General features: G+C 38.0%; 1 protein-coding gene across 1 annotated transcript in view; it reads right to left on the reverse strand.

Annotated features, from left to right (window-relative positions):
* Positions 1–13,609, reverse strand: part of Vit (vitrin) — a 114,385-nt gene that overhangs the window by 82,331 nt on the left and 18,445 nt on the right. The window contains exon 2 of the mRNA XM_013155699.3: positions 12,966–13,035. Coding sequence (XP_013011153.2) covers positions 12,966–12,996 — 31 coding nt within the window. The 5' untranslated portion in view covers positions 12,997–13,035. The remainder of the gene's footprint in view (positions 1–12,965; positions 13,036–13,609) is intronic.

The raw sequence follows: 13,609 nt of genomic DNA on the forward strand, positions 1-13,609 counted from the left end.
TGTCTCTCATGTAAGATGACTTGCTGTCTTTGGAATTAGCAATCATTTTTTTATGGGCTCAATTAAAGTTTCTTAGTTGTTGGATAGGAGGGAAAGGTTAGAATACTTTAGAGTTCTTCACTTTCTAATCATTAGCAGAAACATGCCTCTAAAAAATACAAATATACATAAAAGAATGGAAAGTGACAGGATAAGATCAGAAATCAGAGCCAGTGTGCTGGCTCATGCCTGTGATCCCAGCACTCTGGAGACTGAGGCAGAAGGATTATTGCAAAATTATAGACCAGCCTGGGCTACAAAGTGAGCTGAAGGCCAGCCTGAACTGCCCAGTGAGTGAGATCCTGACTCAAAAACAAAAAACAAAAAGAAAAAAAAAAAAGACCAGAAATAAGATCAGAGAAAAAACAAAGTATTTTTTCTCTCATGCTCACTGTGAATTATTGTGACAACTTGCCTATGAGTCACCCTCAGCCTCAAAAGGCAAGAGTGGGGAATCTCAAGAGCTATGATGGCCTGCTCACCATAGGGAGAGCAGACCAGACAGGTAACTGAAGCAGCTCAGGATTGACATTTCCTTCAGAGTTCGAGGAGGATTGGGCCAGACTGTTCCAGTAAAACCTGACCTCCCTATCTTGAGAATGGCTGTCAACATATTAGCTTTAACTGGCAGATGGAGTCCTATGATTTATTAGTAGGCATGTATATTTTCTAAATATAAACTAAAAACCTATTTTACGGCATTTTATATCAAAGTTTATTAGTGGATGTTCTAAAACTACTTTTCTCTGGTGCTGTTATCTAACAAGTCAAACAGGTCAAGCTAGGAGCATCAATAAATGTAGCAACTAATTAGTTTAAATGCAAAATATACAAAACAAGACCTTGTCTGCAAAAGTAAAATGTCCCAACAAAGAAACATCATAATCTTCCCATGTTTTCAACTTAAACTTAACATCATTTTAACAAAAACAATGTAAAAAGACAAGGCATAAAATTTAAGGCTTAAGAAAAGACAACTAAGGATGACAATTCTGGATTATCTAAATGAGTCACAATCCAGAATCTATGAAATAAAAGCAAACTCATCTCTTTTCAGTTATCTCAGTGGGACCTCCAAATGATACAGAGCCTCCAAATGATATACAGGAAAAAATGTAAGTCCTGCCCTGCTAGGATATGCTGAGTTTGTGTTCCTCCAAATTGAAGAATAAATTTTAAGGAATAGCAGAAGTTAAGAGCAGGAAAATTTTCTGGGAAAAGGAATAGAGAATAAGAATAGCTCTTGGGAGACAGAATGAGTCCCAAATGGGTTGCCAAGGTGCCCACTTCTCAAAGGAACTTTTATAGACCAAAATCATGAGGCGGGTACAATGTGGGTCTAAACAATGGTCAACCAATAAGATTACAAGTATAGCCACTTAGATAATATTGGTCCAATGAGGAAGCAGGCCACGTAGTATACATTGACAACATTAAACTTCTATACTCATAGCCTTAGTAAAGTTTAATTTTAGTCTTTGTGGGCAGGAGAGGATGACCTACCCCATCTCTGATGAGATAATGATTTATTTATATAGGAAATCTCAAAATGGTGGTTCTAATAATCTCAAACTTCCATTTATCCCTTAGGGAGGTATGTAAATCTGGCCATTGTGACTTTAATAACTTTGTTAGATGTGCCTCCAGCCACAGTTGTGATGTGTTCTCAGCTTTTGCACTGATTCCCAGGAGGGCCCAGTTCGTTGGCCTGCATATAGTATTTCTACCTAACTTAGCTGTCTATAATAATGTTAGCACTAATTGTAGTATGGGGACTACACTGTATTGTTGACATGCCATGTTCTATACGAACAGAAACATAACAGACAGTTGAATGGGAACCCAAGGTCCAACCAGCAAGAATGAAGGCAGACATCTTTTATTTGTTGCTTATTTTGGGGATTTGGGTGAGTGTGAGTGACCTGAGGTTACTCTGTGGCACTGAACTCTGCACAAAAACCACATTTTCGTTTTATGTACAAAACTAAATATCTAAGATTTTAGAATGTGTTTTAAAAAACAAGTACTAACTAAATATATAGAAAAAAAATCATAGAAATGAAGGATAATATAACAGAGTATCAATTCTTGGATAAAACCAAATATGTTGCTTTTGGGCCTGGGAACCTTTGGCAAGTGGTCTATACAATTAGGGACAGAGGGCACTGTAAGTAGAAAGAATTAGAATAGAGGCCTCATTGAGCTTTATTAAATATTAGTAAGACAGTTTTGACCTCTCTAGCCAGACTTCAGCAATTAGAAGGCAGCTAGACTCTTGAGGAATTAGATAAATGCAGCTAAACCCAAGCAATTAGGAAGACAGAGACAAAGAACTCAGGACCAGGAAATTGCTAGGCAGCACGATTATCAGAAGAATCACAAATTTACCCTCCATTTAATCCTTTAGCCTAAACTACCAGTCCTTAAGGTCCCTTCACATATTCTCACCCTCCATCAAAGGACAGGGAAAGGTCACATTGCCCAAAGAAATTCAAGGTTAGTATGAAAGCAGACAGGGAGTCAATCAGATTCCAAGAACCTTCATGGAACACAGACCTCAGTAAAAGGAGGTGCAGACAAGAAATCTGCTGAGTTATTCACTTTCAAATACACCATACCCAAGCAGAGTAGCTGCCCACCATGTCTGTAATGTGTCCCCTTTTTTTTCCCCATCTTCAAATATTTTAACTTCTTCTGTAGTTCTTTTACCAAGGCTGGATTTAGAATAACTAGGAACTGTATGTTCCAGCAGAGCCGTGGCTGGCTGACTGTCCACTCCTGGACGTTACAGTGTGACTTGGTGTACAACCCTCCCCAGATGCTACATTAGCATCACAATTAGAAATATTTCAGAGATCACCCCAAGACTCTCTGGGCTGAAAGCATGCATTACTGATTAACAGCAGTGGCTAATATAGCTATTGTCATCAATTGTTCACATGGGTCTTCCCCTCAGTTTTTGTTAACTAAAGCTCCCCATCAATCACTCCTCAGAGGGGCTGGTCAATAAGGCTTGTAAGAGTGCTTGTGCCCTGGAACAAATCTTGTTTTTTTTCTTTTTTTTATCTGCAAGACTTCCCTTGTTACATTGGAAATGGTGAATTGCATGTTGAACTTGGGTGATATAGTTAGGGGTTGTACAGAGAACAATTAGAATCAGGACATGGAGTTTATAATATTGTTTTATGATGTTCACCCAGAATTAACACAAGAAAATGCAGGAAATCTATCCACAACACCAAAGATGTAGAATATTTATTCAAGGTCTTAAATCCCACAGCAATGTCCTACGTGAGTCCAGATGAAAACCCAGAGCTCATGACAATGCCTCCCACAAGTCCAACTGGAGGTCCAGAGCCCACAAGAAGGACTCACGCCAGTCTCTTTTACGGATCCGTGTTGGGAAGGCCCAAAGGTCAGCAGTGGAGGCCAGAAAGTCTATGCCAGAGGGGTGAAGGAGCTGTGCTGATGGTTGAGGGTTCTACACTGGAGCCGAGAAGTCACACAACAAAGACCAGGGCTGTACTGAAAGGCACCACAGCCATCGTCAGCCACACAGAGGCCCCCAGCTCACCCGATGACAAGCACAGTAGGGTACATGCCAGGAAGCCAGCATGACGAGTTCATCCTGGAGACCAAGCGGCACATGTCTTCCTCTCCAGAGCCAGGAAGCAATGCTCGATGTGAGGACCAGAGCTTCTCGAGGAGAACCAGTGGCTCAAACAGCAACTTGTAGGAGAACCTGCAATACCTCAATGCCTCCATGCAATAATGCATTAATGCCTTCCTTCTTCTTCTCCACCTCTATTTATGCTGGCAACTTTCCTCAGGTGGAGCATCTATGCTCAGTGCCATGCTGATGTAATCCAGCTGGCATTAAGTTGACCACCAGTTCCTAATTCATAACAGGTGAGAGAAACATCAGTCTGTATTTGTTTTCTTGACTGCCCTGCAGAGCACCAAAACAGAGAGAGCTGATGCCTGTGTCCATGAACAGAGCAGCAGACAGGTCTGAAACCAGGTCCTATTCACCAGAGATGATCACTGTCTGTCTGCTGAGCTTATTAAGTGTCTATAGACCTTGAGGAAACAAAGTCCGGAATCCAAAATTCTAAGACTGTCATAATTTACCTACTCTGTAGAAATTCCTCTATGTATTTTAAAATCTAGCGTGCTAGTATTAAATAACATAAAAAGACCTCATCTTCCTTTAATAGTAATTGATATATCAAGGAAATGAAATATTTTAAATTGCTTTTTTGAGTAAAAAATGGTCACTATTTTGTTCTTTTTGGTGTGACCCTAAGTGCACTTAAGATACCTTAGGTATAATTTTTTTAAACACAACTTTAAAAGTGAATCATAAAGACAACAAACAGAGAAGATACACATGAATAAACTTGAAATAACTTTCAAGCTCATTAAAAATGCAAGCTAAAACAAAATGAAGGGATGTTTTCCTATATTAATGTCAGTGAATACAGAATACAAGATTACACTTGGCAGAGGTTAGTGAATTTCTGTGCACTGCTGGAAAAGTCTAAGCAGGTGCAGCCATTCTGGAAAGCAAGTTTGATAATCGCTTTCAAGAGCCTTAAAAATATTTATATTCTTTGACCTGAAAATACACTCTGAGGAATATATCTCAAATTATAATCAAGGTTATAGACGAAGATTTATGTAAAAAGCATTCATTATAGCACTTCTAATGGAAATCTGGAAATAATGAAATGTTGGAACTGTCCCAACAATAGGAAAATACTAAGCACATATTAAAAATGATGTATAGAAAAATATTAAATTACCAGTGAAGAGCTTAGCTCTAACTTTAAAAATGATTCTGACAAATTTAAAATATATATGGAGAAATAACTGCACTGAATATGCCAAAGTGCCAATAAATTTGGTCAAATTATTATTTCCATTTATCTATTTATCTATTTATCTATTTATTCATTTATTTATTTGGGGGGACAGGGTCTCAATATGCAGTTCAGGCTGGCCTTGAACTCACTTTGTAGCCCAGGCTGGTCCTGAACTCACAACAATCCTTCTGTCTCAGTCTCCCAAGTGCTGGGATTACAGGCATGCCTCACCACACCTGGCAAGACTTCTATTTTATATATTCTGTTTTCTCCTTTTATATTATATACTTTATGTATAAAATATATAATTACATATAATATACTTATTTCATTATTAGAAAACATAATAAATTATTCTTAATCATGTTGAATAAAATCATAGTGAAAAGTACTTTCTAAAATTAGTGGCATGATTAAACTCTGCTCATGTTTTTAGTTTTCCTGTCAGTAATTGTTATGGTTTGTGTCTAGATATCCCCCAAAAGCCCCATGTAGTCATGAGGGTGGATGGTGGACTTTTTAGAGGTGACTGAATCCAGAGTTTGTGACTGGTTCATCGTCTATTGCTGGGATTGGGAATGTGAATGCTACACCTGTCCTAGGGCAGGTAGCCTGCTACAGTGTAATGGACAGAAAAGAGGGTTGTTCCCCCCCTTTTACTCCTGCTGCTTTGCTGCCTTGCCTGGCCATGAACTATTGCCCTTGTGCCATGTGCCACCCTGCCTTGGAGCCAGCCAATTATGGATTGAAACCTCTACAAATTGGGTTGCATAAACCTTCCCTTCCTTAACTTTCAATGCTGGTTATTTAGTCTCAGCAATGAGAGAAAAGTAATAAAGACAGTAATAAATTATAATCTACCTATAATCAAATCAAGACATACTTACTGAATACTTAGGTGCTGAGGACTTTGCAGAAATGCTACATTCTAGCTCTCAAAGTATTTGTCTTCTGTATCTAACTTATTTCACTTAGTATAATACTTTATATTTCATTCATGTCACAGATAGTAGGATTTCCTTTTTTAAAAAGTTATATATATATATATATCTGTCTCACATTTATTTTACCCATTCATTTATCAATGGATCAATGCAAATGTAAGTTAATTCCATGTCTTGGCTATTGTGAATTGCTGTAATCAACATGGGAGTGAAATATCTTAACTTACTATTTTAATCTTTTAATGCTGGGATCAAAATCAGAGTCTCACATCACATTTTAGGTAAGTGGGCTATCACTGAAGTACACCCTCAGGTCTTCAGCATACTTATCCCATTTCCTTTGACATACTGTATACTCCCCCCAAAAGATTGATGGATTATGTAGTAGTTTATTTTTAATTTTTTCAGGCACTTCTATAGTGTTTTCCATACTGCTCTAAAATAATTACATTTCTACTGCCAGTGTGTAGGGTTTGTTGTGCTAAAAAAAAAAAAAGCTAAATTGCAAAGTTAAAAAGATTGTAATTGCACAAAGAGCTTTGTCATTCTGTGCTATGCTTATTGCCCTAGTAACCATGTACCAGGAACACCGACCATGTAGTTATAGATTAACTGACGTGTCACTGTACTGTTCTGTATGTGTCATCACCTTAGTAACCTGTTTGCTGTGTCAACCTTTGTTCCCTTTATGAGAAACAAATGTTCCTGGAATTAGTAGACCAAGGGCAATAAATTAAGAAAAGAAAGGGCTAACCACCAGCTGCAAAACGTCTCTGACTCCAAGCAAAGGGGAGCAAAGGCCTTCTACATTCTTGCTCACTTCACATCACTTCTTACTTTGCGGTTTAATCGCTATAAAAATCTGTCAGAATTCTAACCCAGTTGCACTGCTTTGCAAACTCCATCTGCTCTGTGCCACTGGCACCAGCTTAAATAAAAGTGCTTCTTTTTAAAAGACATCTTGCCCCCTTCTTGACAACATCTCTGGGCTTTTTGGGGGGTACAACAGGGTTTCCTCTTCTTCAGATCCTAACACTAATGATCTTTTGTCTTTTTGATAATTGCTATATGTGACAATTAGTTGCAGTGTCAACTTGAATAAAAACATGCCTAGTAGATTGGTTTGGCTCAGTTATGAGTGTGTCTGGATGGCTGATTTACTGAAGAGAGAAGACCTATCTTGAATGTGGGTGGTACCAACCAATAAGCTTATAGCCTTGATGGAATAACAAAGCAAAGAGGAAAGAAGTCTTGCTTTTACTTCTTTGAAGGGGCTCCAGTCTTTGTCAATGCCTCTGGACACTTATCTCCAGGCTTCTAGTACTTTCTCTTCAGGCTTCCCCATGTGGACTTGCACAGGACTCTGCAGAGTTCCAGGTCTTTGACTGGATCCTCCAGCTCTCCAGCACACAGTTAGTTCTTTTGCATTCTTTCACGTGTGACTCTGCAGATGGTCACTGTAAGCCTACATCTGCTCTCTAATGAACCCTAACGAATACAGTTTTTGCTACCAGGAGTGGCTCTAGGAAAACCAAAGTGTAAGGATGAATTTCTTTAATGGGTTCTGTGGTTCCTGGAGTTTGCTCTCTAGTTTGATGAGACCTATGGTTGCCATAGTCTCTTTTGATAATGTGTGGACTGATAGTCCATGGTGTGAACTGTTTAAAGTAATATGCAATGCAGATCCATTTGATTATCCTAATTCACCACTTGTCAGATACAAGGAATTTAGTGACCATATACAATACTTTTGAATATTTTTGGCAGAATGGGAAATATAAGGATGCTGGCTAGTTGCTCTCAGCATCTCTGAACAAACTAGTGAAAGAAAATCATGAACTCCAGACATGCATTTGAAAAAAAAAAAAAACCTTCTAAGTGTGAAGTCAAATTAATAAAGGAAAATAAGGAGCTCAAAGTTTCAAATTTCCTCTCCAGACCCATATAAAGAATCTAAAATTTTCTAAGTGTGTCCTAAAATAGAATTTTGTCTCCTTTAGCTGCAAGTGGGAGATTGCAGAAATCCAAACACAAGCCTTCATATTTTGATTGGCTGAAATACAGTGTAAGTTTAATGCTCAGCCTCAAAAGTATCTGAAGAAAAATTGGGGACTCTGATTAGAAAAGATGGGATCCCATAAATTGCGGTGGAGATGTTTGGGAGGATACTGATGAGAATGGGGACGTAGAGCTCCTAAATCCTAATTATTTTATTTTGTTAGAGGACAAGATCTTCCTACTGACAGTGGCATAAGCACCCCTCCTCCATGGTTCTATACTTGAGGAAAGTAATCCTTGTTGTCCAATGCAGTTAGCAAGTGTGATGATGCTGACACTCCTCAGGACCCACCTTGGCCACTCATTTTTCCAGTGTTCAAATGGCCTTTTTGCATTCTGCTGGTGACCTTAGAAGCCTCCACAGAGAAATGTACCAAATGGAACAGAGAGATGGATGCTGTGGACTGCAGTGATTGGTGAGTTATTTGGATTCAGACGCTCCCCAGTAGATGGCGATTGGCAAGCAGCCATTTTGAAAAGGGATCCATTGAATTAGGAACTCAGAGCAGCTGTGGGCTGGCTCCATCTAGTGGGCCCAAGTGTCAAGGTGAGGCACAACTGAGTTCAAGCGGGCACGAGGTCAGGGTGACAAATTCAAGCCAGCAGGAGGCATATAGAGTATTGTGGGCTGAAAAACTCAGGTCTCAGTCTCCTGGCCAGAAAGCAGAAGCAATCTGAACTTCAGTGCAAAAGGCCCAGGTTTGATGGGATTATCCACCATCACCGTAATTCTACTGCTGGCTTGCTGGGATCAATCAACATGGACCTGGTCTTCGTCCGCCCCCTCAGCCAGTGACAGTAGAGACATGCCCTGACATGCACATGTTCTTCTGCTTTTATTCTTTTCTTTACTTTTTAAATTACTTTTTATTTTTCTTGTTTGCTCTTGTTTTTATATGAGAACATTGTTCCTAGTTTTGTTGTAGTTATTTTGTTCTGTTTTTTCCTTTTTTATTTCCCATCTTCTTTACCAGTTCCCAAAGCTGCATGATCTTCTTTTTCTCCATTCTGGCTTCTAATCCTTTTCTCTTTTTTTTTTCCTCTATTTTCCCCCACCCCCTTTTAAATTTACCCCCCAGGGGTAAAATTGTATATTGAGAGGATAGTTACCATGTAAAATTCTCTGGCTTGTTTTAGATTTTGTTTTATGATTAAAAATCTTGTTGATATGGTTAAAGTTAGCAAATTAATAGCTACCACAGTTTGTCATTTTCTAGATTTCATTTGATGCTGTTGTTATTACTGATTGTACTACTGTAGCCAAAGTAATATAATTATTCTTCTTTACAGGCCAAGACTGAGATTGCTTGAGAGTCATAAACAGTGCTATGGGTCATTGCCAAAGAACTGGGGGTTAGGTAATTTCTCATTCCAATAAATTGAAGTAGTAGGATCAGCTATACCTGAAAGGCATCTCTGAGAAGCAGTTGTCTCCTAAAAGTTCTTGATACTAGAAATAAAAGTACCCATCATGAACAATTTCAAGCATTAATGCAGGAATTATACTAAAAAAACAGAAAATGAGAAGATACTTAAACAAGATGCAAACTCAGACTTCTAGCTCACCAAAGGTAAACCCGGGGACAATGAGGTGAAGCAATTTGAAAGCTACCCACTCAGACTCTCTGATGTGATAATTAATCAGATTAATAGGGCTCTAGAAAAAAATTCAAATCAGAAATAATTTCTCAGATAAATTCAGAGATGATGACCATAATGAAAGGAATGACTAGTGAATCTAAAAAGCTACTGACAAAAAAAAAAAGAAGAGCTTAGAAAAATGATGAAAACCATGAATGTCCAATGGAGAAAAGAAATAGAATACATTATTCAATCAGATATATATGCAGCCTTATATGCCAATGTGAGGATAAAATATCAGATCTAGAAGACGGGATTGCAGTTAGTGATCATGAGAAGGAAAGTTTCTTAAAAATAACAAGAGATCACAAAAAATCAATCCAACAGCTGCTAGGTGATGTGAAAGGAATAATAGGATTGATCCTAGTCAATGAGAAAACAGGAGATAGTGCAAATAACATGAAGAACCTGCTCAGAGAGTAATGGCAAAAAACTTCCCAAACGTGGAAAAGGAATTTGACATACAGGTAGATAAGATGTATAGAATTCCAATTATCCATGGTCAAAAAAAATCTACCTAAGGCATATAGTAATTAGGATTTCATAAATTCAACACAAGAACAAAATATTAAAACCTATTAGAGAAAAGAAATAAGTCACTTATACAGGAAAGCCCATCAGAATTAAGGTAGACTTAAGTCAAGGAAAGTGCGGAGTGAAGTATTTCAAGCCCTAAAAGAAAACAACTTCCAACATAGATTGAGGTACCCCATAAAACTTTCAAAATCAGTGGAGAACCAAAGTCTATGCACAAAAGTCCTCAATAAGAAACTGGCAAACGGAATGCAGGAAATCATCAAGAAAATTATATACCATGTCACAGTAAGATTCATCCCAGGGATGCAGGGATGGTTCAACATATGCAAATCAATAAACGTAATATTAACAGAGCCAAGCCATATGATCATCTCAAGAAATGCAGAAACACATTGGACAAAGTATAGCAAATATTCATGACAAAAATCCTACAGAAAATTGGAATAGATTGTCGTTATCTCAATCTGATAAAAGCCATGTATGCCAAACCAACGGCTGACATCATACTAAATGGTCAAAAACTGAAAGCTTTTACTCTAAAATCAGGGCCAAATCAAGGATTTCTCCTGTCACTATTCTTATTCAATATATTTCTGGAAACATTAGCCAGAGCAATTAGGGAAGAGAAAGAAGTAAAAGAAATAACAACAGGAAAGGAAGAAGCTAAATTATCGTTTATTTGTAGATGGCGTGATATTCTACATAGAAGACCTCAAAGACCTCACCAAAAGTTTTATAGATTTAATAATCAAATTCAGTAGCACACCTGGATACAAATATGTAAACACCCAAAAATCAATGGCATTCCTTCACACAAACTCACTGCGAGAAAAATTAGGAAAACACAATAACATCCACAAAAATGAAATATTTATGAATTAATCTAACAAAGGAGGTAAAAGACTTACATTGAAAATTACAGTACTTGGAAGAGCTCAAAGAGGATATCAGTCCAGGGAGAGAAAAGTCAGCATCTCTCAAGAATTGGCCATGCTGGGACTTGGGGAACCAAATAAGAAATCAGCAAGCCAGTCTTTCTGGTAAGCCACACAAAACACGCAGGTTTCAGGGAGAGAAAGTCAGACAGCACCTCCTTGTGCCTGTACAGAAATGAGGGCTGAGAATCACAGTCTGTGCGGTCCCCCACTGCCCTGCAAGCAATTGGCTGGTTCCCAGCACGGGCTGAGTTGATAGTAACTAAGGTACATAAAGAAACTAAGTGCTTGTATTGTTTGGTTAATTATGCGGGCCTCAGGCCAGCGGTCTGAGCATCTCTTTGGAGGATGACAGTATACAATATAGCAAATATGGAGGATTTCTTTCTATCTTGTCTTTGAAATCAAATATTGTTTTCATTGTTTTGCTTTGTTCTGATTGTTTTTGCTTCATTCAATATTCTGTTTTGATTGCTTTTATTGTCTGTTATTTTTGATTTGATTTGATTTTGCTGTGGAATGGGCAACTACTGTGAAGATAAGATACATTATGGCAGCTATTGTTGTTTTCCTGATATCCTGCTTTGAAGTTTTATACCAATTTTGCTGCATTGTTTTAACTGGCTTTGTTCTGTCTTGTTTTGTTGGATTTTGCTATTTTTAAAATAATATAAAAGAGGAATCAGACAATAGAAAGATATCCCTTGTTCTTGGGTAGGAAGAACAAACAGTGAAAATGGCCATACTCCTAAACTGTCATGCAGATTCAATGCAACTCCAATCAAAATACTAATAGTATATCTCACAGAATTAGAGAAAACAGTCTTAAAATTCATCTGGAACCAGGAGAGACTAGAAAAGCAAAATCAATTCTGGGCAATAAAAGCAAGGCAGGAGGATCACAATTCCTGACCTGAAATTATACTACAAAGCTATAATGATAAAAACTGTATGTTACTGGTAATAAAACAGACCCCAGGATCAGTGGAACAGACTAGAAGATGCAGAAACAACTCCAAACACACTCAGCCACCTTATTTTTGACAAAGATGTTTTTGAAAACACTTTTACTCGAAGAAAGATAAATTATTTAATAGATGGTATTAGAAAAACTGATTTTCCACATGCCAAAGACTAAAACTAGACTCTTATTTCTCACCGTGCACTAAATTAAAATTGAAATGGATAAAAGATCTAAATATTAAATAGAAACACTATATCTACTGGAAGATAAAATAGGTAGAACTCTTGAAGATGTAGATATAAGCAAAGATGTTATGAACAAAACCCCAGTCACACAGAAAATATCACAGCTGGGATTTCATCTTATTAAAAGGCTTTTGCACAGCAAAACAAATTACCAATAGAATGAAGAGGCAAACCATGGATTGAGAAAAATGTTTTCCCAGCTGTTCTCCCAACAAAGGACTAATATTTAGAATATATGAAGACCTCAAAAAAGTCAGAACTCCCAAATATAAAAACCCAACCCAAAAATGGCTATCTGAAGTGAACAGGCACTTCTCAGATGAAGAATTACAAATGGCAAATAAAATACATGAAAAAAATGTTCAATATCACTCGTCATTTGAGAGACACAACTTTAAACAACACTGAGATTCCATCTTACTTCAGGAAGAATGGCTGTCATCAAAATAATAAATAAATAAATGTAGCCAATAACAAACGCTGGTGGGTCTGTGGGGGAGAAGGACCCCCTCTCCACTCGCTGGAGCGTAGGGCTGAGGCAACCATTGTGGAAATCAGCCTAAATTTGATCCATTCTTAGCATCCTCACTTAAACTGATCTCTACAATGTGTATTACAAAAAGATACACTGTTAATGTTTGTGTGCTCTGTCTTGATTTAATACTTTTCTTGGCCAGTTTCTTTGGAACCAGGAAAATGTTAAAAGGGTATCCAGATACACATATAAAAGTACTTACCAAGGAACATTTCAATAACAGATGCCTTCATAGTGAGAACAACAATCCCCGTAAGTATCCAAATGGCACCCTGGAGAGAGAAACAATAACATCATCATGTTGCAGCCTGGAGTTCTGAGTTGGATGCAGGAACATTGTGCGGAGAGGAGAGGCTGCATTCCGTGCTGAGTTCTTGAGTCTCAGGACTCCAAGCTTGGGCTTTCTATCAGCATCCTGCAGAGATAGCAGTGCCCTTCTGCCCAGGCACCCAGAGATTCTAGTCCCTGAAAAGCCCTTCTTGCCACCAGCCTCCAAGTGTTCAGGGACTTGGCCTGAGAACTGAAGAGGAAACAACTCCACGATTTTGAGATATGTCCAGCTATTCTTCACATTTGGGTTTCATCCACATTTATGGTGTTGAGAAAGGTTTTTAGATTACAAATAAATCATTCAGTAAGTATTTATTAAACTCCTATTGTACGGCTAAGCTTTGTTAGGAAGAAGGTGATAAAAATTGAATTAAGAAACAGTTTTCACTCTTAAATGACTTACAGCTTCATAAGAATATAAAAACAAGCACAGAGAAAAATATTCCCCATGTGAGAGAGCACAAGAGTTTTCAGGCCTCGGGAGAGAGTGGATGGGAAAGTCTGCAGAGCTTTGAT

Source organism: Cavia porcellus, unplaced genomic scaffold, assembly GCF_034190915.1.
Source record: "Cavia porcellus strain 051 isolate PalLab524CR breed Dunkin Hartley unplaced genomic scaffold, mCavPor4.1 scaffold_1, whole genome shotgun sequence".
NCBI classification, from domain to species: domain Eukaryota; kingdom Metazoa; phylum Chordata; class Mammalia; order Rodentia; family Caviidae; genus Cavia; species Cavia porcellus.